At 36.6% G+C, this 27172-nt stretch overlaps 1 protein-coding gene across 5 annotated transcripts in view; it reads left to right on the top strand.

Annotated features, from left to right (window-relative positions):
• The window catches only part of LOC129764224 (protein amalgam-like), a 238800-nt gene that overhangs the window by 152868 nt on the left and 58760 nt on the right, over window positions 1–27172 (top strand). For all 5 annotated transcript variants that reach the window (XM_055763092.1, XM_055763087.1, XM_055763088.1 and 2 more), the window contains one exon: window positions 17182–17337. In XM_055763092.1, coding sequence (XP_055619067.1) covers window positions 17182–17337 — 156 coding nt within the window. The remainder of the gene's footprint in view (window positions 1–17181; window positions 17338–27172) is intronic.

The raw sequence follows: 27172 nt of genomic DNA, 5'->3' as shown, positions 1-27172 counted from the left end.
CTTCAAAGCGATTATGAGAATTTTTCGATGGTGGAATTCTCAATTGCCCTTCTCTCATGTAACAATTCAGCTCCGGGGTCGGACAAGATTAAATTCAACTTGTTGAAGAATCTTCCCGACTTGGCAAAACAGCGTTTGCTGAACTTGTTCAACAAGTTTCTGGAGCTGAATATTGTCCCGCATGACTGGAGGCAAGTGAGAGTGATAGCCATACGAAAACCCAACAAGCCGGCTTGCGATCACAACTCGTATAGGCCGATTGCAATGTTATCCTGTATTCGTAAATTGTTAGAGAAAATGATTCTACTTCGTTTGGACAAGTGGGTCGAAACAAACAATTTGCTGTCAAATACGCAGTTTGGCTTCCGCCGAGGTAGAGGGACAAATGATTGTCTCGCGCTGCTATCTTCTGAAATCCAAATCGCATTTGCTCGCAAAGAACAAATGGCTTCCGTTTTTCTCGATATCAAAGGGGCATTTGATTCAGTTTCCATGGAAATTCTCTCAGAGAAGCTTCATAATCGTGGACTTTCACCAATTCTTAACAATTTCCTGTACAATTTACTGTCAGAAAAGCACATGATTTTCTCTCATGGCAGCTCGAAATCTTCTCGTTACAGTTTTATGGGCCTACCACAAGGCTCCTGCCTAAGCCCCCTCTTGTACAGTTTTTACGTCAATGATATGGATGATTGTCTAACTAGAGACTGCACGCTGAGACAACTTGCAGACGATGGAGTTATTTCCATCACGGGTACTAATCCCGTCGTTCTGCAAAAGTCGTTTCAAGATACCCTGAACAATCTGTTCACGTGGGCCCTCAAGCTGGGTATCGAATTCTCTACGGAGAAAACCGAAATGGTCGTTTTTTCTAGGAAGCACGAACCCGCCCAATTCCAGCTTCACCTATCCGGCAAAACGATCCAACACTCTATGTTTTTCAAATACCTGGGTATATATTTTGATTCTAAGTGTACCTGGGGGAGACACATTGCGTATTTGAAACAGAAATGCCAGCAAAGAATCAATTTTCTCCAAACAATAACCGGAACATGGTGGGGTGCCCATCCAGGAGACCTCATTCAGTTGTACAAAACAACGATATTATCAGTGTTAGAATATTGTCTTATATTTGCTTTATACTTTTATTCAAAAAGGGTTTTATTCATTTCTCGTCACTCCACGCGTGCATCCGCGTCGAGTGTCATACAAGAACTGTCTTAATGCTAGTTACATGTGTCTTAAGCTAACTTAGCCAACAGTTTGTGGAGAGTTTCATTGGGAGGAGCCAAGTCGATTTCAAAGGGGAATAGCCAATCAATCGAATGCAGTGTTCGATGTGAATGGTGTCAAGAAATAAAATTGCTTACTGCGCTCATAAGCGCGCATATCGATTTCATGGGAAATCGTAAAGTGTCACGACGACTTTGTGTACGGTCGCGTATTTAATCAGAATAGAACTGGGTTTGTTTTGGTTTCTGGTTTATTGCCTTTAGCTGCGCGCGACATGATGTAAGGGTGCATTCATATCGCCCGCGCATGTTGGCATGGACGAGTGTGGGAGAAAAACAATTAACGAAATAATGCAGTTGCGCTTGAGGAATGTTTCGTGGGAATCGTAAATTGAAGTGACCACGCATGAGTCATTTATTTTGAAACAATCAACTGCTTATGAGGAGAAGGATAATTTGTATATTGGGAGTTTTAAGATGGACTTTGGAACGGGGTTTGAAATCATACTACACCATCCCTCTTTAAGAGAATGATGTAATGCAATGGAATCATTCTTAGTATTCAGATTATGGATTAATTATTCCTTGGCTTCTCTCAATGTTACAAATATTTTATAGACTTTTTATAGGTTTCTAAACTTTTATTTTCCAAAGCTGTTGGTATATTGTAAACAATGGTATGTGGTTTTGTATAATATTGGTAATTTGATATATTTCTAAAGATTTCTATAAATAATTGTAATATAATTGGTTTTTGCGAATGAAGTAACTTCTCTAAAAATGAATGTTGTTTGATTTTATATTTTTATCAATCTGTTTTTGTGTACTGTCTGTGTATGTTCTGTTTTGGGGTTCTGAATCCTGCAGTTTGTATCTAGTATTTCTTGAACTATATATGGTCCGTCATAGAATGGATCAAGTTTTCTTCTGTTTTCTATTTTTAGATAAACTTTGTCGTTTACTGTTAAATGAATTGGATTAATGACATTTTCTGAGTTTTTTGCTCTTTGAATTTTCTGCTCAATTAATTTGGTTCTTGCTATTTCATTAGATCGTTGTAATTTAAATTTTAGTTCTTTACTATATTGTTCAAAATTATATATTGGTTCAGTTCCTTTTTCAAATAATTCTTGTGGTAATTTAGCTTTAGTTCCAAAAATTAATTCATGAGGGGTAAATTCATGGTGTGAATGTGGGGTTGTGTTATAATTGAAAGCATAGAATTTTAACCATTCATCCCAATCCGATTGATGTTCGTTAACGAAAGATCTCAGGTATTCATTTAAACATCTGTGATTTCTCTCCAAAGAACCAATCGTCTGAGGGTGATAGGCTGTACTAAATTTTTGTTCAATTTTAAGCATTTCACAGATCTGTTCAAAGACTTCGTTATTATACTCAGTTCCTTGATCAGAACGTAAAGTTAAAAATGTTCCGTAAGTTAAAATAAAATTGTCTACTAATGCTTTAGCAATTACGTTTGCTTCTTTAGTAGGTACTGGAATTAATACGACATATTTCGTTAAATCGCATTGAATACTAACTACATATCTATTGTTGTTGTTACTTTTTGGTAATGGTCCAACTGTATCTATTGAAATACTTTCGAATGGGTGATTTGGTGTTGTAGTAACTACTTGTTTTTCTTTTGTATGCTTTATGACTTTGTTTCGTTTGCATAATTCACAGGCCTTGATGAATTCTGCAATCGATCTTTTCATATTGCTCCAATTATACACTTCTCTAATTTGAAGGTACAACTTATGTTGACCAATGTGACCTCCTGTAGGGGTGTTATGGTAATCATTCAATACTTTTTGGATGTCTTTTATTTTTGTTAAAAACATTGGTGGATTGTAAATAATAATTTCTATTGAATACACTTGAGTATTCGCTAATATTTTAAAGTTTTCAATTGATATCATTTTAAATATTTCGTCTTTTGTCGACAGCGCTAATTTCTTTTGGTTCATTTTAATCATTGTTCCTTCTATTTTCAGAAGTGCAGATTCTAATGTCTGACTTCCATGTAAAATTTGTTGATGCACTTGGGCAATAATTTTATTGTTTTTCTTTAAATAAAATATCATTCCATATTTGTCGACGCGTGTTTCGAGTTTAATTAATTTCTTCGTTTCTGATGGATTATTTGTCATGTACGTAGAGAAGTGATCAGTTTCTCGTGGTACAGAAATTTGATTATCAGATGTTTTCATATTTGAATTATTTTTCGAATTACGAGTCATCGCTCTTGTGCTTACTCCTAATATATTTAAATTTTTTAATTCATCAGAGGAGGTTACTATTCTTGATAAAGCATCTGCTCCTACATTTGATTTTCCTGCTATGTATTCAATTGTAAAGTCATATTCTTCTAAATCAAGACGCATTCTAGTTAATTTTGAAGTTGGATTTTTCATACCGAATAAGAAAACTAACGGTCTATGATCCGTTTGTACTAAAAATTTTCTACCGTACAGGTAAGGTTTGAAGTAATTAATAGCCCAATGTATGGCTGTTAATTCTTTTAGAATCACTGGTTTATTCTTTTCACCAGGTGTAAAAGTTTTGCTTGCAAAAGCTATTGGTAAATTTCCATGTTGTGTTTGTTGAGACAATACAGCTCCACAACCTATATCTGAAGCATCTGTTGTTAATATAAATTGCTTCGTAAAATCTGGATATTGTAATAATCTTGGTGACATTAATGAATTTCTTAGGGTGTTGAATGCATTTTGACAACTATTGGTCCATATAAATTGTGAATTTTTCTTCAATAGTTGATTAAGGGGATTTGCTATTAATGCAAAATTTGGTACGAATTTACGATAATAATTACAAAATGCAACGAATCTTCTAACTTCGTCTGCATTTTTAGGAACTGGATAATTTTGAATAGTTGAAAATTTGGAATCATCTGGTAACATGCCATATTCTGTTATTTTATGACCTAGAAAGGTAACTTCAGTGCTAAAAAATTTGCATTTCTGCGCATTTAGCTTCAAATTGTAATATCTTAATCTTTCAAAAACTTGATTTAGATTTGAAATATGATGGTTTACAGAACATCCTACGACTATAATATCGTCGATGTAAATGAAAGCTAATTCTGGGGTTAAACCAGCCATTGCAATTGTCATCATACGTTGAAAACTGTTTGGACTTATATTCAATCCAAACGGTAATCTTGTATATTGATAATGTCCGTTTTGTGTTGAAAATGCCGTAAATTTTCTAGACTCATTGTCCAAAGGTATTTGATGAAAACCTGACATGAGATCTAATGTTGAAAAATATTTTGCTCTGCCAAGTTGATCTAAAATATCGTCAATTCTTGGTAGAGGAAATTTGTCTGCTAAAATTTTTTTATTTAGTTGTCTAAAATCAACGACTAAACGCCATTTTTTGTCATTATTTTGGGATTTTTTCGGTACTAGAAGTATAGGAGAGTTGTATGGTGAAACTGAAGGTTCCACTATATTACTCTCTAACATTTTGTTTACCTGTTGATTAATTTCGGTTTGTTGCGCATGAATCGTCTTGTAATTAGGAATATATACAGGAACTTTATCACTTAGAACAATGTTCTGTGAATAGAAATTGTTTTGAGTAACATCCTCCTCTGGAAGACAAAATATGTCTTGATAATCATTAATTAATTTTTTAAATTTATCTTTAGCATATGGAGGAATTTTGTCCGTGTTTATGCTTTTAAAAATCTCTTCGGATCTCTTATTATTAATATTTTTGGTATTTACATTAAGAATAGAATAATCGTTTAAAATACTTAATGTAGGCTTAAATTTAGAATAATGTATGTACAAAGGTTTATTCGTAGTATTTACAAATTTTACATAAGGCTTTAAAGGTGAAATTATAGTGTTACCACAGAAAACTCCTGGGTAAATTTCTTCTGAATGGACTACCATATCCTCTCTAATGTTTAAATATGGTATCCTTCTGATAACTTCACTACGACTTGGTAGCATGAAGCCTTCATTTAAGTTGTCTTCTATTGGTACTGAAATTTGTATATTGGCTATATTAAATGTAAGTAGCCAATGTTCATAATCTATTAAACATTTATAATTTATTAAAAAATCTCGACCTAGAATACCATCAGCCGTAATTGGTAAGTCTGCGGTAACTAGGTGAAAATCGTGATTTAAAGTTAATGTATTATTAAAGCATAAAGATGTATTTGTTAAACCTAATGTTTCTACACTATTTTCCGTAATGCCGGTTAATTTAATCTTATTGTTAGTATTTACATGTTGATTTGGGAGAATATTTCGTGCTTTGAACAACGAAATATCTGCACCGGTGTCAATGATCAAGTTGCATATTTTATTTCCAGTCATGTGCACTTTGACTTGGATAAAATTTGATGCATTTAAATTTAATGTCAAAATCGGTATGCCTGTCCGTAACAATTGTTCAGTTAGTCGACATCTGTTAGCAATTGTTACTGGTTGGCTAAAAAATAATCGGTATTTGCTTGATTGTTCCCATTATTTGCAATATTGTTGTTGAACGGTACCATAGCTTGGCAAGTATTATCTGATTCGTTTTGTGGGTGAAATCCATTATTGTTTGCATGATTATTCAGTCGAGGAATGTCTTGCTGATTTACTACGTACATTCTCGCTGGTACATTATTTCTATTGAAATTTCTGTTAACGTTTCTGTTTTGATTTTGATTGAAATTTCGTTGAAAAGGGTATTGTTGTAAATTTTGATTGAAATTTGGTTGTTGTCGGGAATTTTGGATTGAATTTCTATTAGTAGGATACTGATGGTTAATGGGATATTGTCGGTTGAGGTTTCTATTGAGGTTATTTGGATATCTTGCTTGATATCTTCCATGGAAATAATTTCTTTGATTATTTCTTTCATAAACCATAGGGTTTCTGTAATTGAAATTTCGGTTTGTGTTATAATGATTTGGTTGTCTAGCCTTAATCGACTGCAGTACGACTGCGTTTGAATCAGTATTGTCCTTTTCATTTTCTACCATTACGTTGATGGCCTCTTGTAAATTGTCGAATTTGCCAATTTTCAGCATCATTTTGGTCTCTCTGTTGGGTGTTTCTTTGATAAGTGTTTTGATCGCTACCTTTTGAGACATTTTCCTTGCGACTGTGTCGGGAATTTGTTCTCTTATATAGGTATCTTTGAGCTTATCTGTCAATTCATCGAGTTGTTTAGTGAATTTCTCGATTTCATTTGTCGATTTGAGTCTCAAATTCATCAGATTAGCTAAGGCTATGTCTGAATTTGATTTCTCTTCGCAATTTGTTTGGATTTTTGCGACTATTTCGTCATAATCCGTTGGAGATATTGAGAATAAATTTCTCGCTTTTCCAGTTAATTTTGTCAGTATAATTTGAATTGCGGCTGCTTTGCTTTCGATTGGAACTATGGTCTTTGCCAAGTTCACCGCGTCTATAAATGATTTAACACCACTTGCGTTTCCGTCATAAGTGGGTATCAGCGTTGCTAATTCAGCGGCTGTTTTAATATTAAGAGCCATGTTGGATACTTTGTGTATTTTAATATACCAAATTAAAATTTTTGTCAATATTTTAAATTTAATTTTTCTTTGTTTTAAATTAATTTCACTTTTCACTCTCAATAGTGAATCGTCAGTGCTTAATTTATAGGGTTTTAGTAAACCACTTGATTTACCAAGTGTCTCTGGTTCACTATCGTATTCCCTTTGTATTACTTCTGATTCATCTAAAATTTTGATGGCCTTCTGATATATTTGTTTCAGTGCACCATAAGTTTCAACTTCGTCATTCCAGACTGAAGCTCCAAGTCTATACTCGAAAGATTTTAGTATTGTTCGATATTTGGCTAAGTTTTCTTGTAACTGTTGCCTTTTGACTTCAATATTATGTAAAGTTCTTGGTCTGTTTTTATTTTTGTTCAAATTCTGATATCCCTTTTTCAGATATGATTCAATTTCTTTTAGTTGTTCCATTTAGGAAGACTCATTTTTATTCATAAATTCTCAGAATTTTATCTTTTCGGACTAATGATAAGAACAAATTTGCGAAAAAATATATATATTATTTTATTGATTATTTTTCATTTGCCTTCTATTCCTTTTTGCTTCGGCCAATCTTTGTCGTCTTCTCTCTTTCTGGCCGGGAAGTTTTAGCCACGTAATCGGATCACATCCGGGTAATTCATCTATTCTGTCTAGTAATTCTTCATACGATTCGAGTTTAGTATTTTCTCCAAATACTACTATATCAGGTGCGAAAGCTCCTTCGCCCTTTCCTTTGCTTACATCGGCTAATAATTTCAGAAAATCTTCAAAATCGTCTTTAATCATTTTTATAAGATTTTTGAAGTAGAGGTAAAAAAAAATAATATATAATTTTCGTTATATTATTTTCTTATGATATTATTTCTTTGCTGTAATTTTTGTATATTAAGTTATTCTATTAGCGGCCATTCATATATAGTCTAAAGCTTTAGGCAATTGATGCCATAGTTTGTGCCGACTGTGCAGCTTTCAGTGCTTCTTTACGTACACACTGCTTATAATTCTTGTATAGTTTAATGAAAGCAAATATTAATAAAATCGCAAGTATAATCCATAATAATAACTCTTGCGTTTCGTGGAATAAAGTGTGTTGTTCCACGTGGTTTAGGATATTTACTTGTGGGTCTCCTGTATTTTGAATAGTTTTCTTGTCAAACAGGCCCATTTCTACTTTCTCGAAGCATATTCAATTAATTACATGCATTGTTTTTCATTATGCATTATACATTATAGTCATTGGTAAATGTATCGAAATTTATTGTTTCTATACCGAATATATTATTATCAAAACTCATTATTTGGAAATAATTTTTATAAATACTTTGTAACCGAGGGTATGTAATTCGAACACTTCATAAAGAAACATATAATCATTCTAGCCTATGCGTTCAGTTCGATAAGTGCTGTACGTTTTATTTTGATATACATCAGTTTCAATTGCTTACTTCATATCGTCGGTTTCATTCCAGATTTAGCTCCTTCTGCTCTCTGTTGGTCCCGCCTGTCAGTTCCTTATTGCTGACAATGGTCTCGCCTTCCGATGTTCCTGCTTCTGTTCATTTATCTTCGCGTTACACTTTCCGCTGCTGCTCTTGCTGTTTCTCCTTATTAAGGTTAACTTTTCATTTTATTCACATGGGAAAATAAGTTGTCTCTGTTGATTTTCTCCCAGCACTTTTGGTTTGATCTTCATTGAAATTATTTTCGTAAGGAGTTTTTTTTTATTTTGTTTCCCTCCTATTCAGTGTCAGTATTTATATTACACCGCTTTTCTGGCACTTTTCCGATCACATTGTTTGTAACACTTTTTTGAATTTCTCCCAGCACTATTTGTTTAGATTTCGCTATTGTTCCAATGTTTGCTGTTCGAATTATCACTCGCCTGTTGGCACGACACTTAATATTCACTATTTAAGCTTGTCCAGTTGTCCATAATAAATATATATTTCATATATATTTTTTTTTTTCAGTCTGCGCTAAAGTTGATTACACAAACTTCGGGGATTTTTCTCCCTTTCCTTAACTTTTCTTCTCATACTTTTATTTTGGCTTTTCCATTGAGCTGTGGCGGTAATTGCACTCAAGTTTACCACTCGCCATGTAATTATATAGTTTATATTGTAATGCCAATAATATTGTTCACATCACCAATATTGTTCATCACACGCGGCCTTGTACTTATTTTCAATATTCTTCACATAAATCACTTCCGAAGATTGCAGGTTTAATTTCACGGTCGCCATGTCTTATATTTGCTTTATACTTTTATTCAAAAAGGGTTTTATTCATTTCTCGTCACTCCACGCGTGCATCCGCGTCGAGTGTCATACAAGAACTGTCTTAATGCTAGTTACATGTGTCTTAAGCTAACTTAGCCAACAGTTTGTGGAGAGTTTCATTGGGAGGAGCCAAGTCGATTTCAAAGGGGAATAGCCAATCAATCGAATGCAGTGTTCGATGTGAATGGTGTCAAGAAATAAAATTGCTTACTGCGCTCATAAGCGCGCATATCGATTTCATGGGAAATCGTAAAGTGTCACGACGACTTTGTGTACGGTCGCGTATTTAATCAGAATAGAACTGGGTTTGTTTTGGTTTCTGGTTTATTGCCTTTAGCTGCGCGCGACATGATGTAAGGGTGCATTCATATCGCCCGCGCATGTTGGCATGGACGAGTGTGGGAGAAAAACAATTAACGAAATAATGCAGTTGCGCTTGAGGAATGTTTCGTGGGAATCGTAAATTGAAGTGACCACGCATGAGTCATTTATTTTGAAACAATCAACTGCTTATGAGGAGAAGGATAATTTGTATATTGGGAGTTTTAAGATGGACTTTGGAACGGGGTTTGAAATCATACTACAATATGGCAGTTTTTGCTTCCGATCAGCTGCCAGGATTCATATTCTCAAGCTGGAGAGAATACAATATCGTTGCTTGCGTATAGCAATGGGGTGTTTGCATTCGACACATACGATGAGTCTCGAAGTTTTGGCAGGAGTACCCCCGCTTACTCTTCGGTTCACAGAATTATCCTAAAGATTTCTCATCCGTTGCAAGATCATGAATCCATTGGTGATTGATAACTTCGAAAATCTAGTCCAACTGACTCCTCAGTCAAGTTTTATGTCTATATACTATGAGTACCTTACCCACGACGTGCACCCTTCACCAGGCATCTCCAACCAAGTTTGCTTCCCATACTTCTGCAATTCCTCTGTCATTTTTGATCTGTCCATGCGACAAAAAATCCATGGAATCCCAGATCACCTACGCTCCGATTCTATTCCGCCGATATTTTCGGCAGAATATGGGAAAGTTGGATCTGATAAAATGTTCTTTACTGACGGTTCATTCATAAACGAGTCCACTGGCTTCGGCATCTTCAATGAAAATTCCAGTGCCTCTTTCAAACTCAAAGATCCTTGTTCCGTGTATGTCGCTGAACTGGGTGCGATATATTACGCATTAGGGATCATTGAAACATTGCCCATCGACCACTATTTTATTTTTTCAGACAGTCTCAGCTCAATAGAGGCAATCTGCTCAATGAAGGTTGATAAACGCTCATCTTATTTCCTAACTAGAATAAGACAACTATTGAGTGTTTTGGTCGAAAAATTATTCAAGATTACCTTAGTATGGGTTCCCTCTCATTGCTCGATTCCGGGGAATGAGAAAGCGGACTCGCTAGCTAAGGTGGGCGCTTTAGAAGGCACACTTTTCGAAAGGAAAATTGCTTATAATGAATTTTTCCACATTCCTCGTCAGTATACGCTCGTAAGTTGGCAGCGCATGTGGAGTGAAGATGAGTTCGGTCGTTGGTTACACACGATTATCCTTAAGGTCTCGACGAGTGCATGGTTCAAGGGATTGAATGTAGGTCGTGATTTCATTCGCGTGATATCTCGGCTTATGTGCAATCACTACAACCTAAACGCGCATCTCTATCGCATTGGGCTCGCAGCAAACAATCTTTGTGATTGTGGCGATGGCTACCACGACATCGAGCATGTTGTCTGGTCGTGTATCCGGTTCCATGCTGCTCGCTCTCAGCTCTCTAGAGCACTGAGAGCACAAGGCAGACAATCGGATATCTCCGTCCGGGATATCTTAGGTAGCCGGGATCCTGATCTTCTGCTTCATCTATACCTGTTCCTCAGAAACGCCGATGTCAACGTTTAATGATGTTTCCTTCGTTGTGTCCCCGTTTCATATCCCTCCTATCCGATCGATAAACTTTTACTTAGTCGCGGCAATACATACACACACTCTTTACAGATGCACGGGCCGAAGGTTGTGCAGTCCACTGATTATTCAACAAGAGCCAAAGGTTGTACCGCTCATGACAACTCTACACGAGCTGATGATTGCGCCACCATTCTATCCTGGATTCCTCGAGTCGAGAAAGACGCACCACGCTAGATATGGGGTACAGACTAGGGTGGCGTTGCTGATTAATGGTCAGCTGCATCCCAATAGGAAGTATCCCGTGTCGGGCACACGTACAGAGCATCGAAGACTGCGACATACCAATTATGAGAACACTTGTAATACTAACCTCGAGTCAACCGCGAGTAATCGGTTACATATTACTAACATAGTCTAAGCAAACATTGTCAAAATATTGAACTCCCGGCCCCGTTAGGCTGACGCCATATGAGCCTTAATAAAATATATATTTTGGATAAAAAAAAAACTGTTTCCAAGAGCTGACCGGAATAGAAAAAAATTGTAAAGATTCGAAGAAATAGGAAAAAACTATGTTTTCGGTGAAAACGATCACTATTCCCCGATGCCATGCTGTTGGTTTATGGTTCGCTCTGGTTTAATGCAATTTGTTTTTTGTTTCACAACCTGCTACACAGGGTTTTTGTTTTGAAGCCGTAGATTATCAGTTTCTGCATCCGGTGTTGTAAGTATCTGCGTAAAGAGTGTGTGTATGTATTGCCGTGACTAAGTAAATTTTATAGATACCGACCAATAAATGTTCAATTTTAATTTGGGCGAGTGCTTGAAGCATAGTTTGAAGCACTTTTTGTTAGGCTAGATTTGGCGTCAGTGCATTATGCTAAGTCTACTCTAGGAAGGTTTTTAGAAAACAATATTGAGTTCGTCGAAAAAGAATTTAACCCACCAAATTGAACTCAAATGCGATCTAACGCTACTGGACGATTGTCAAGCACATATTTCAGAAGAAAGGTACAGTTTCCCACAATGTTTCTGATTTCAACAAAAAAAAAGCACAAAGGTACAGAAATTAATGAACTGTTTCAAATCTACAGTATGATCATTGCTTACAAAAAACTTTGCTCTACCATGCAAGAAAAAAGTAATTCTCGTATCGTATTGGTTTATGTAATGGAAAGCGATTTATTTTTAGAATCCCAAGCGTCAAGTATCGTGGGTAGGGGGATCTTCATAGCCACTTGGTTACGCGTTCGCTTACCAAGCGATCGATCGTGAGTTCAAACTCAGGGCCCTCAATTGATCATCTTTGTGTTGTTATAGAAATACTACGTCCACGCAACCTCATCAGCGATGGAGATCGATCCACGGTGGAACAAAGATCGATTTCATCCATACAACTGCCCTGCTCTGCAAGAAACATCGGGCTGCTGTTCTATAAATAACCCAACAACGATCAATATCAACTGTCTCCGCTGACCAATCTGCTGAACAATGGAAGAACAGAAAGAATACCCTTACGCCTAAATGGCTGTCACTGTGTAATTTACCATAGTGTAATGAACAGAAAAACCCAACGCCTAAATGGCTACTAATACTGTGTCATTTATAATTTATAGAATCATAAACATTATACATTGAGGTGGCAGCAAAAATGGTCGAGTCAAATTTCAAAAACCAACCATGTACATTTTGTGTATTGGCCCAAAAAATGACCTATGCAAAGTTTCAGCTCTATCGGACATGATTTAGGGCTGCCTCGAAGCGCTCAAAGTTTTGATTTTTTGATCCTCGAAAATCTTCCAAGGGGAGTAAAGGAGATTTGGAAAATCGAATTTTTTGTTCGATGCCAAATGACTTAAAAATGCATGAAACGTCGAGATCTGGTGTTATCTCGAAAAAAAAAATTCCCCCCTTGGAAGATTTTCGAGGATCAAAAAATCAAAACTGTGAGCGCTTTGAGGCAGCACTAAATCATGTCCGATCGAGCTGAAACTTTGCACAGATCGTTTTTTGGACCAATAAACAAAATGTACATGGTCGGTTTTTGAAATTCGACGATGAAATTTTTCCCATACATCCATTGCCACCCTAATATACATGTACACGATTAAAACCCGGCTCTGTTACAGCTGAAATGCTAATGAGCCTAATAAGTAAACAAATGGGATAAAAAAAATATCGTGGGTAACCTCGAGACACAATCCGCATCGAGCACATTATCAAATTGCTTCGGTCTTTCAGAAAAAAGCCTATCAAGCCTGATCATATTACGAAGAGAGTAAAAGTTTATAGAAATCCTGAGCAGGTGGAACGGTTGATAATATACCTTTCTATAGACAACAATGTTCCATGACATACCGCAAAACCGGTACGCATCACATTGGAATCACTCAGCTAGTACGTAATAAATAACGGGGATTACTCATCGTCATTTCCTGAAGAGTTAGGTCGTATTGTTTTGAAAAAGTGTAGATAATGAATTTCTAATTTTAATCAAATTTAGTTCCTTTTTATGTTTTACACTTCGATAACATTCCATAGCTGCACACTAGAGTGCCAATGAAAATGGCTATATCGAATTTTCAAAGCGAACTTGATTAAAAATGTTAATTCCCACGAAAATCTACTCTATGCAAAATATTAGCTCAATCGGACTTCATTTACGAGTGTCGCACAGCAGTCAAAGTTTGAGTTTTTTAAAAACCGAAAAATCACCCAAAGTAGGAGTAAAGGAAATCGGGGTTTTCGAAAAAAAAATTGTGATGCCAAGTGTCTTAGAATTGCATGCAAAAATTGCAAAGTTTATCAAAAATTGACTTTTTGGCGCTTGGTCGCTTTTTGTTTGATGTCCCAGAGCGTCGATTTTTGACAAAAAAAATCGAGATGATAGTAGATCTCGACGTTTCATGCAATTTGAAGACATTTGGAATCGAACAATTTTTTTTTTTTGAAGACCTCGATTTCTTTTACTCCCCCCTTGGGTGATTTTTCGGTTTTTAAAAAACTCAAACTTTGACTGCTGTGCGACACTCGTAAATGAAGTCCGATTGAGCTGATATTTTGCATAGAGTAGATTTTCGTGGGAATTAACATTTTTAATCAAGTTCGCTTTGAAAATTCGTGGGTCACTTTTTTCCCATACATCCATTGGCACTCTACTGCACACATATTGTAGCACCCGTAATTCCGGTGTCAACCCCTGATTTTGTAGTTGAACTGTAGTTGAATAATTCAGACGTTATATTGTTGAAATATGAATATTGTGGGGTGATACATTGTTCGGACCATTTTCCGTAACCGGAATGTAATCTGACGAGCTCATCTTACATGATGTGAACGCAAAATTAAGCTTACCTGTAGAGCAACATTCTTGCCGAACCATCCTTCAAAACTACGTGTCGGGAAACACTCCGATTACTTCCGTCAGTATCCTGTAAAAACCGGTAAAGTTCACCGAAAGTTTAAAAACAGGTAACAGATGAACAAGAACATAGAAAAAAATTCGAGGGGTTGTATCCGAGACACGTCCGCCTAAGACGTAGGACTACGCAATCTTTTTTTTTTTGAAATTTGTTGGTTTATCATTTCGGATATTATTTGCGAATACGTCGAAAGTTCATACATAACTCTTTAGTAAAAAGTTCCGGGACCCAGAAATGGTTTAATGGCTTGCGTGGTTTTGTAGAAACATTTCGAGAAGCAACGATTTTTTCTTGCCTTCGCGAGAACAATACACTAATTGGTCATATGCCGCAATTTGTTTCTTTATATCAATGCACCCATTGCACTAAATATTTAACTAGAGGCATCTTCCGTGCATCGCCATTCAACAAGTATCAAACACGCATCTAACAGATGCACACAGTTGCAGCGATAAACTTCAAGTGAAATATTCGCTAGCGTTCACAGCTCGAGGGGAAACATAAAACACAAATCGAGCAGAATAAGTAACCTTTGTTGTTTCGGGCACAGATAGATTCTAAGAATTTTCCTCAGAGGAGATGCAATACTTATACGCTAGCGACAGCTTACTTACATCGCAAATATTCTCTTTTCTCTATCCCTCCTCGTTGTTTCTATTCTTCTTCTTCTTTCCCTTTATTTACGGAGACTTTGAATCCAACGATTTCGTCTCCGACTATTCTAGCGACTGCATAAGTTGCTCGTTATTGACAGCTCTGTTCGGGAAAGCGCACAAATGGATAGAACAAATGTATGGGAAAATGGGAATACTTCCAATTTTCATCAACTTAAACCATATACAGATTATGGGATTGTAATGTATAGCATATCAAACAAATCTTAGAAAGTTTCCGATTCGATTGGTATGCAAATCGTTAAAATCCGCTCGCAGCGAAAATAGTTATTAACGTTAACTTTATTTCATAAAAACGTTACCTGTTTTCTGATTTAGCACCCTTAATGTAAGACGTAGTCCTACGTCAAAACGATGATCCATCTGATTTCTCTTCCACTGATTTTTTTTAATCGTTTGTTATGCATATTTTTTTTCGTTTTTTGAATATAAAAGAAGAATTTAATTTTTGATACATCCCCCTAAAGTTATAAAATACCTTTCTCATATAGAAAATCCGAATCCATTCAGCAGGTTATGGAGGATAATATTTTATGAAAAAATCCATCTGCGCATATGTTCGAATTTCAACAATGACAGAGTTATAGATTTTTTTTTTTGTTTCGGACTCGGTTGCCTCAAACTGATTCTACACTGAAAAGTGCGCCACGTAATCCAATTCTGTTGCGTTCATTTGAAAGATTAGAAAATTTACCATAGAATATAGTAGTGGAACTATTAGTGTATTTGAATAACATTTTGGAAGTGAAAAATTTAAAAGTTAGTCATTTTAAATGCGTTATCATTAATGTTATCCTTAAAAAATCATATTAAACTTGATTGTTTCTTACAATCAAATTAAAGCTCTCAAACTCTACAATTTGTTATTTGGCGCGCAACTTATATCTTTCTTAATTTCGATGCAATATCGATATAAACAATTCCTGGTGAAAATTCAAGCAAAATCTTAAAAAAAAAGATTTTTACTCCACTGTATTTATATTATTTTTTTAGCCACTTAAATTTCTCCATAACGTTGAAAGGTTGCATTTTTTCTTGGAATTGGTTATATTTGAACCATAAAAAATATTTGTTTTTCAAATTGTATATAATCGAATCTCATGTAATCGAGTCCGACCTGTACCTATAATTATCTATAGACCTCTACAATAATACACTCAGCAATAAAAGAAATAATAGAGAAGTAAGCAACAACATCGATTTTCTTCATTTCATGTTGAAAGGACGTCCGAAATTATACAACCGACACAACGTTCAAATACCCGACATTATGCAACCAACATGTCTCTTGTAAACGGGAATGAGGGAATGAACACTTTCACTTCACGGAGTTCATTTTTACACGCCACTGTCCGTGACAATGATGATGATAGACACAAAAAAATTAAGTGAAGTGTAAGTGGCGTGAAAGCGTACGTGGCAGTGATGTTCGTGATCAGGCCCATATTGTTCCTTCTTTCTGTTACAAAAAAAGGTTGAAAGGTTACTACTTTGTGGAGCACAAACTTTTAATTGGACAGCTTGCATTCGATTTACAAATTTTAAAAATGATTGGTGAGTTTTGATACGCCTTTAATTTTTAAATTGGTCATATAATAATGAAGATGGCTGTTTTTGGTAGCAGCCACGTTATGTCCAAATTGTGAAACAAAAAACCGAGAGGGTCGAGACAGCGGCAAGTTAATTTGGCATGGAATTTCCCTATGGTAAACAAAGGAAGCAATAAATTACAGATATTCAAAGTGGGTTCCAGCGTTTTATTTGATCAAAGATATGTCTAAAATGAAAACTAGAAAATGAAACCTCGAGATTGTTTCTGTTCCTAATCCAAACCTCAATCCGCACTCGAGAACCACCCACAACACGCATGAATTGACTAATTATAGATTTTGTAAACTGCTCTCGAAAGATTTCCCTATAAACAACGAGAATCTGGCGTTCCATGGAATGGATTTATCCGCACTGTGAATGCTGGCCCACTTTCGAGCCCGTACTCTGATTGATTGGCGTCCGTTTTCTCTTGCCCCGATTAAAACCCTCGAACGAATCATTGGAACCATCTCTAACTATCTTTTTTTCCCTCTCTTCTATTCCGTGTGTTTCAGGTACTTCATTCGGAAACTCGCTGTCCGACTCACTGTCAGATCCAGACTTCATCGACAGTCCGCCGATGATTCAGCCCAAATTCACCTCCCGCTCACAGTCGATACGAGCCGTCATAGGCGATACGATCACACTGCCGTGTGACGTTGAAAATCTAGGTAAGTACCACCACACCACCCACACTCCACGCATCCTTGCATTCGCCATTCGGATTGTGCCCGGCTCGGTGCCTCTTCAATTTGCTTTCGAATGATTGCACCACGCAATATGCAAATTCCTCTACGCGGTGGCAGACAGCAAGCAGTAAATCATCTAGTGGAGCTGAGTGTGCTTTTCACTGATTTAGAAGGTTGTTGGGGAACCACATTTTTATTCCATTGTTACTTAACATATTTTACCGAAGCCATATTAATTTTTATTTTATTTTTTTTTAACTCCGATGCGAAAATCAAAACTTAAAACGAACATAAAAATTATAAATAAAATACCCGAACCGAAAAGCAGCTACAGCGAAAGGGACGCGCGAATGGCAAGGCACTATAGCGCCCGAGCATTGCAGTTCCGTGCCGGATTGCACTGAAATATGCAGTTGATTTTATTGTCTATGGGTACACCGACCCACGAGCGCTGCCGGGTAGGGACAGCCCCTCGGGGGGCGGCGGGCGTAGCATCGGGTCATTCTTTGTGTTTTGTTGTTGTTTTTTTTTATTTTCATTCTGCTTTCCGAAGGGAAACGTGACAGATTTAGTGGCTTTCCCCGTCGGGGCGCTCGAGGCGGGTGGAGAAAACCGATGGGAAGTGCTTTTTCGTTTTTGTGGCAAAGGGAAACATGAGATCCTCGGTGGATCAGTGCGCTGAACGATTGTGATAGTGATGAAACGGGTTCGATAAGAATGTTAATTATTTTCAATTTGTACTGTTATTAAAGAGGCATAACATATGTGAATTTTGAGCTGTTGGAAAGAGAAAATGCAACATCTGACCAATCAAGAGATAATTGTTCTAATTTGTCGGAATTATTTTACCGGACTGAATACCGAGTAGCTCCGTTTGGTTTTTCCTACCCTTCGGTATTTGCTATGGTAAAGAAACTGGACTATTGTTTATAGTGATGAAATATTGCCCAGGGGAACCAATCATTGAATTGGAAATCACCGTTCGATTGTTTGTGGGTTTTATTTAGTTTAGAATTTTAAATAATTCCATCCACATGAAATGGTCGAGCAATTTTTCACTGTTTGTTTCAGGAACTCACGTGGAAAGCATTACATAGCATCCCCTTTGTTTGTGTGCAATTGAATTCGTTTTGGTGACGCAATCGTTTCCTCAAGGGGCCCAAGCTAATGAAGTTCGGACGAACTATAAATACGCAGACTCGCATATATAATGTTTGAACAACAGCAGTCAAATTTGAGTATTGACGCCATTCATTATATCGAATATCAATTTGCTGTTTTAAATGATGGTCTAGCAATGGATTCCTCGTTCCATCGATGTATCATACAGCCACATAAAAGTTTGAAGTGCCATTGGCCATTTGACGTTTGATAGCAATCCACCGAAAGAGTGCTCTGTATATATTACAAACACTAAACAGCACAACAGCCCGGGAAATATTTTGCATTTCAATGCGTTCTATGAATAGGAAATGTTGTGTTCCATCCCAAGTCTGCCTCTCAGCTGGTTTCAATTTGCAATTTTATGCAGCTACAATATGTCAAACGTTTGGTCACTTCACTCCCCTTGGACAATGGTCATTGTTTTTATTTCGATAGTAATGCAAATGTATTGCTCAGGCGTTCGATTACTACTGGTTTTTGTTACACCTTCAGGGAGGGTGGTTGGTTTTTCAATTTCGACGATAAGTGCCAGTTACATATGATTCATTGAAATGCACAACGGTGTGTTTGAGTTATAAATTTGAAAAAAAAATTGTAAGGAGAAAATCATACAGAATCTACATTTTTCTGATCGAATCATTGGTTGAAAACAGTAGACTGTTCATATTCGAGGGAATGTCGAAAACATCCGTCTTGTACATTCTACATGGGTTAGGATTTGCGCGTCGCAATTTCCATGAAATCAGATTAGAAAGTCAATTCAAGGGAAACCATCAAACGCGCAATTCGATATTCCGGACAAGTATATGGCCTGATTAATTGAATCGATACTGAGTAAATTACACATAACATTCGACAAATAAATTAGTGGGGCAGGGTGATTCACCACAATTTCCAAGTAATTTTTTGAAACGATTTTTGAAATATACATCGTACGTAATTAATTTCATCCAGTTCCAGTAGGACCTCTAACAAGAAAGGTATTTCGGGTTGGGCTTGAGATTGAGCTTGGGTAGACTGTACAATTCGTAGTTGCTCTTCGTGATCGACCTGAACCAACGAAATTGCACACAGAACACTCAGAATGACGCTTGGGACTAGCAAATCATTCTCGTTATGCAATTTTCGGTGATTCGAGCTTTAAATGGTCAATAACGACGCCGGCCACGTCCTTACAGTCACCAGGGGAAGGGAAGGATTGTTAGTATGATATTCGCCGCCCGAAGGCCAGAAGGGTCGCCTCTATAGCGTGGTTCCCTAGTGTTTATCAAGGAGGGGATATTTGTTAGTGGGAGAAGTGAGAATCAGGATTTACTGAGGTAAGTGATGTGATTATGTAAACGCGTACTGTCGATCACTCAGAGTAGCGATTTTCCGAAAATCTCATGTGTCATAACAAGCTTTAGGTTGCCTGTGGAAGAAAATCTATAGAAAACCTATAGAAAACCTATGGAACGGCTGTTCTATTCTGTTTATTTATTAGTTATTTATGTTTATGTTATTTATTACATTATTTATTTTTGGGAAATCTGATAAGGTAACTGAGAGAACTTCTCTAAAATCAATCGGACCGGTGATCACGTCCGGAATAACTGTTAATTATCCAGCATACTATTTATCGAGCTTCTATTGCGACGGCAAAGAGTTGTACTTATGAAACCTGAGAAGGTAACCGACAGAACTCAGCTCATCCAAAACAAATCGGCAATATATTATGATGATCGAGCATACTAAAATAATTTTATCTACTAATTTTTAATGATCTCACCAAATTATTGTCCGAATGTAGATTTTGTTCTTATGGATTAAAAACTCTTTCATATAAAATATACATCACTCTGGTTGTATTCACTGTATCACACTGTCAAAATATACATTTTGAAACTGCTAACTACATGTGATCATTGACCAAAGACCACTGCGGTATAAACAATCACTATCAAAAGTTTCGCGATTGTGCTGTGTTAAATTAAGCGAAACACACATACACACACGCGCGGACACAAACGGAAAAATACACAAAACAGAACAAGATACGCGTCACTATCACATTATTAATTTCATATTAATTGAGAGATTTAAACATGCACAAAATCACGTTATAATGACAACAGGAATAAAATTATTCAACCGCTCTTCGGGCAGCCACCGAGATTTTGTCTGCACCTCCTTAACACACTCACACTTATAACGAGCATCGTTGAATGGAATATATACACACGCAAAAAACATGTTCTTTCATGTTCCTCAAGTGTCTCTCCAACAGAAAAATAGCTTTCTCCAAGTGGATGATCAAACTAGATACACTTATCCAGAGACTTCCAAAAAACCACAATGGATTATTTCGCAACTCTGAATCACTTTATCGTAGCACTGAACTTTGTTTGAGCCAGAAAAACACAATAACTGGAAAAATAGAGCAGAACGCAAACGCACACGTCCACCGCAGCTCAACCCGAACTCCTCTAACAAGAAAGGTATCTCGGATTAAACGAAAAATTATTGTTTTGTCATCGATTTAAAATATTTAAAGCAATGATAATCGAATAGAAGATTAGAAATTGTTCAGTTTCGAAAACAAACTTGAGAAAATTCTGTACACCCATACCTCGCTTTACGGCTTAGATACGTTCCACGAAACTTGGCCGCAAAGCGAAAAGCCGTATAAGGAATCAATTATTCTAATACAAATTCTCACAAATTCAATCGGATCGGTTCTAAATATGGAAAATATGTATAATGGTCTACCATTTAAAATACATATCATGTTTTCATTTTATTTGTACATAAAATAATAACAGACTCCAAAAACCAACAATCTATATATATATATATATATATATATATATATATATATATATATATATATATATATATATATATATATATATATATATATATATATATATATATATATATAATATATATATATATATATATATATATATATATATATATATATATATATATATATATATATATATATATATATATATATATAAATGGATGGATGGAAATGGATTCTTACGGACTCGGAAACTACTGACCCGATCAACACGAAAAATGATAGGTAGGGGTTTTTGGGGCCGGGGAAGTTTTCGTGATAGTTTTAGACCTCTCCCCCCTCTCTAAGGGCTGCCATACAAATTAGTCATAAATTTCTACATTACTCAAGAATTAATCAAGCAAATGGAACCAAATTAGGCATATTGAGCTTTTAGGGTGCAATAAATGTTTCTATGATGGTTAGATACTCCCCCCCCCCCCCTCTCTAAGGGGGGGCTGCCATACAAATGAAACAAAAAAGTCTGCATTACTCGAGAATTATTCAAGCAAATAAAACCAAATTAGGCATATTGAGGCTTTAGGGTGCAATAAATGTTTCTATGATGATTAGTCTCTCCACCCCCTCTCTAAAGAGCCCCCCTTTAGAGAGTCATACAGCCATACAAATGAAACACAAATTTCTGCATTACCTGAGAATAAATCAAGCAAATGAAACCAAATTAGACATATGGAGATTTTAGGGTGAAATAAATGTGCACACGGTGGTAAGACACTCCACCCTCCCTTTCTAATTCGAAAACTAATCAAGCAAATGGAGCCAAATTTTGCCATGCGAATGTTTCAGGGGACACGAAACGTTTCCATGGTGAATAGACACTCCTCCTCTCTCTCTCTCTCTCTCTCTGTGAAGGGGAGGGGGATTACTGCCATACAAATGATGCATACATTCCGCATAATCCAAGAACTAATCAAGCAAACTGAACCAAATTTAGCATGTGGAGGTTTTAGGGAGCAAGAATAATTTCTAATTTTTCCTCCCACCTTTCTGAGGGGGGGGGGGAAGGGGGGTGGTTTGTTCTGTTCTGTTCTGTCCTGTTTGGTTGACGTGAATGTTTGAAGGTACGAAGTTTGGCGGGTCAGCTAGTAATCTATAAACAATAATGAAACAACTTCATGTTCCATGAATTATGTATTAATATCGACATCGAAAAATAAAATTTGCCGTTATAGCAAAACATTTTAGACCGTAAATTGAAAACGTGCCTTAATTGAAGAGGGCCGTTATGGTGAAATGCCGTATAAAGAGCAGCCGTATAGCGAGGTATGGGTGTATAAGGTCCAATTATTACTTTGACAAAAATATCAATTATTCAAATTGATTGTGAAAATTAGCGGAGTTCATTGCAGATTTTATTGGGATCATAATGTAAATGAACGATTGTTAAAGACTTTTATAGGTTTTAAAGACTTTTAGTAAGAAAAACGGTCTCCGTCCGCTTATTCAGTGAACGCCCGTGGTTTCAATCCCAAGACTTTCCATTGAATGATCTTCTAATAGGTATTTTTCAAGCCTATGTAATAGAATAAATCTATCAAACTTGAAAACTTTGACAAAAAAACAGCTGAATTTCTCTCGAGATTTTTTTCTTTGCGCATTTATGTATAGCGAAATTTCCGAAATCACTTGAAAATTTCGATGTAGCACTTTGTCCTCTAATTTGTTGTCAAAGGATTGTGTTTCAAATTATCATCGATATTGTAAAAATTCGTAAAATACAAAATAATTGCTCATTGTAGACAACATTAAAAATAATCCTACTGACATCTCAAATCCGTGTTTTCACATTCTCCATATTACAATGTTCATCCAAAATTCAAAGTTTCACTCTTATATGACCAACTTCGATTAAGATGATCATAGGGTAAATGATCTTGGTTTGTCCAATTTGGGGTGTTTTTACGCAACAAAATGCAAATCGATTTTTCTTCATGAAAATCACACATAATCGATACGAGTTTGGGTTTGTTGAAAAGCCCCAAGTCTCTAGTTGCTAATACTACCATGAGGTGTTGAAATTACTCACATTTTTATGTTTTTTAACGATTTTCCTTAAAGAAGAATTATGATCATGGTTTGCCCAAAAAAATGATCATGGTTTGTCCGGTTTTAGAAATCTCCATTTTTGAAAAACATTCGAATTCACAATAAGATGTTGCATTTATCATTGCTTGAGTTTACTGTCATCATATTGATTCATTCATAATTTAGGCTTTCTTCAGAATATTGCCTTTTCTTGGGCATTTTAGAAGTGTTCACCTCAACACAATCAACACAGAAAAACCATACTTCTGCTATGCGCGAAGCACACCATAAACAAACATAAACAAACTGCAGCGCGCCAAGCGGTTGCCATAGAAATCATGTGGACAAAACAACATTATTGAATTGGACAACTCATGATCAGAATTGAGTTCATCAAAATGCGTTAATTTAATGGTTTAGCTATGTAAATCCGATACAAATGGTGAGCAAGCATGATGTTTACAATATTTATAAGTGTTGTAATCCAGAAAAGGTCTGAATACGTGCCAAATAATCATCTGGTGATCGATTAAAAGTTAGCTCGAATGAGGGGCGCATTGACACAAATAGAAGGTGTATTTTATAATCCTTTAAACATGTGATTTCGTAAAAATATACTATCAAACTACTATAAATCATGTAAAAGGCAATTTCATTTATATGTTTCGAAACATTCGAAGGCCTTATTTGACACAGGAGCGCTGAATTAGAGCATTCAAAAAGTTGGGCAAACCATGATCATATTTTCGACTGGACAAACCAAGATCATTTACCCTATTTTAATGGTATTTTCAATGGTACATTTTCATGAAAAATCTGAATGAATGGTTTTCAAAGCGTTATTTTTTGATATTCACTTTTGTTAATATCTCGATCATTTTTTTCGAATTAGTGATTTTTGAATCTATACAGCCATTCTATGCCAAACCGATATAGTGGTTCTCAGATTTTCGTTAACAGTGGTAATTTTTTTATTTATCGTAAAACATTATACTCGTACTTTTAGGGTGGTCCGAAAAATTATTTTTTATACCCCAAAAATGACTTTTTTCAAAAATTCATAACATTTGAACTTATGAACTGATTTTGATGATCGGCATATTAAATTGAAGCCAATAAGCTATTCTTCTTTGAAAAAATGTCATACTTGCGGGAAAATTGGATTCTAGTCACATAGGTCTAGTCTAGTCACATAGGAATATTGAACGATGACTTAAAACATGATAAATGTGCAAACAATAACTCAAAACGAAAAATAATACCACTCTGATTTTCGGGTATATAAAGTAAAAAAGCTCAGCTTTCCAGAAAAAGAATTAAAAATATATAGTGCCCTCTATTATTAACCGATCAATAATTACAAAAACGAAAATTTTTCGCGAAAGTAATATTAAAAAGACGGGTGGGTAATGTCGGGGACATAACCGGAGTGACGTAGGACTGTACAAAAGGGACAGCTTTTGTTAAATATATATTTTAAATATATTGTTTTATTTTCTTCTCCTACGTGAATACCTATCTATCCACCTGAAAAATGGATTAGTTTACTGTTTACTCTTTATGAACATGTTGATGGTTCTGAAAAGAACCTTTGGTGTTGTGTTTTTGTTATCACTCGATATTCCCATCTTGTTCGGTTAAACCTTCCTGTTTAGCTATTGCGTTTGCCACTCGCCACAGCTTTCACAGTTGGAAAATTTCTTCCCATCCAGCTTGTGACATTTTGTTCAGTAAATTACATTTAATGCGACATGCCGGAGAAACACTTTACCACTCACTGAAACTAATTGATGCCTTGATAAGCGCCGAACCGAAGCTGCTCTGTTCTTGATGCGGGTTTTCTGATTGTCGTGAGCAGCTTTGCAAGCCAAGCCGCAAACTCTATAATCGCTGTTAGGTATACTGGTGCTCCGGCACCAATCCGTTCGGCCTAGTTACCCTTGCGGAGCAATCAGTGAATGCGACCAACAGGGAACTGGAGACCTGCACGGTTCGAGTGGGACTTTGCCTTTCCCTTAACTTGTCCTCCTTTGTTACGTCCACGATGCCGATGCCGTACAACCACACGGGTTTACGGTTTGAAAGAAAATAAGATATTTTTTTGGGGTCCGCGTGTTTTATACTCTACGTGTTTTATACACACTCACAGGATAGAGACAAATCGGCAGACTCAGCCAGAGGGGCGAGTCCAACGAGACGAACGAATGAGCGTTAAAAGGGAGCGATGGCAAAAAAAATACATTCATTACGATTTGTTCGCTCGTTGGATTCACATGCAGGCTAAAAAGGGTCCTCTTCAGGATCACAAAATTATCTTCAATCTAAAGAGTTTATTGCATTGTTATCACTCGATATCCCCATCTTGTTCGGCTAAACCTTTCTGTTTAGCGATTGCGTTTGCCACTCGCCACAGCTTTCACAGTTGGAAAATTTCTTCCCATCCAGCTATGTGACATGTTGTACAGTAAATTACATTCAATGCGACGTGTCGAAGCGCCACTCAGTATCGCATTGGAGGCGATTTTAACCTGTAATTGAACATTTGCGATGACAGTGGTACAGTGTCGACTTTCAATGTGGGGTCATAATTTGGATCTCTATGTTTACAAAAATGTCCAACTAAATAAGTCGCATTACATGTCCGTTCAATTAGCTAAATGTCGAACTAATAGTATATTACTGTACTTTCAATCTGGAAACAATTTAAGAATTGGTGAAAATTGAATAATCAGGAAAATCCCCAACTATCAATAAGCTCAGAACAACTGCCAAATTCACATACTCATCAGATCCTGGCAAACAAATTATGAAAACATCAATTTGTGTTTTATTATTATTTTGGATAATGTTTTAGAAAGCATTGAACTTTATTTCCTAAACTCTTTTTTGGAAGGTTTAAATGCCCTGAAAAGCGCCTTTTTTCATGGAATGGTTCAAATTTAGAAAACTTATTACTCGTGGTTTTGAAAAAAACCATTTCGAACGCTCTCGATGCCGGCTTGTTGTTTGCCACCAAAGCAGTTTGTATAAATAACAAACTTTTTTCTTCCGCTACCTGATGCCGTTTTGCGATTGCGTTTGCCACTCGCCACTCGCTGCAACTGCCTGTTGTCTTGATGTCCACCGAACCGAATGTGTTCTGTTCCGAATGCGGGTTTTCTTATCGTCGCGAGCAGCTTTGCCAGCTAACTCGATCACTTCGGCGGCCGAAACTATATAACGCCGGCTAGGTGGACTGGTACTCTGGTACTAACGCGCTCGGCCTAGCTACCCTTGCGGGGAACTCCAGATCAACACGGTTCGAGCGGGATTTTGCCTTTCCCTTCACTTTTCCTCCTTTACCATGTCCAGACATGGCTGCTTGGGTTGGTTTGTTGATGTGTTGTGATGCGAACCGATGTGGTGTACGGTTTGAATGAGAATGATCGTTACGGTAAGGTAAGGTAAAGTCTTGAATTATAGAGACTTTAAACTTTTGCAGTTCATTCGTCTCTAGCCTTGAGAAAGGCCCTTTGAAAACTCTACTCTATTCTACTCCAGCGCTACCACCTCCGCCCTCTTGCCTTGAGAAAGGCACTCGATCCCTCGCCATCCTGCCCGTCCAGCAACGATGTTGTCCAGTCGGTGTCCACACAAAGAATGATCGTTACGGCAGCGGAGCGGGGATTTTTAAGCTGACTGGAGAATTACGCATGTGTGAGACTGCGACCAATGTTTCGTTATTTTTTTTCTTTTTCCTTTCCAATCGTGCTTCATTCTATTTCGCTGCTGCTCTGGTTGCCC

Source organism: Toxorhynchites rutilus, chromosome 2, assembly GCF_029784135.1.
Source record: "Toxorhynchites rutilus septentrionalis strain SRP chromosome 2, ASM2978413v1, whole genome shotgun sequence".
NCBI classification, from domain to species: Eukaryota; Metazoa; Arthropoda; class Insecta; order Diptera; family Culicidae; genus Toxorhynchites; species Toxorhynchites rutilus.
This window is presented reverse-complemented; position numbering and strand designations above follow the sequence as displayed.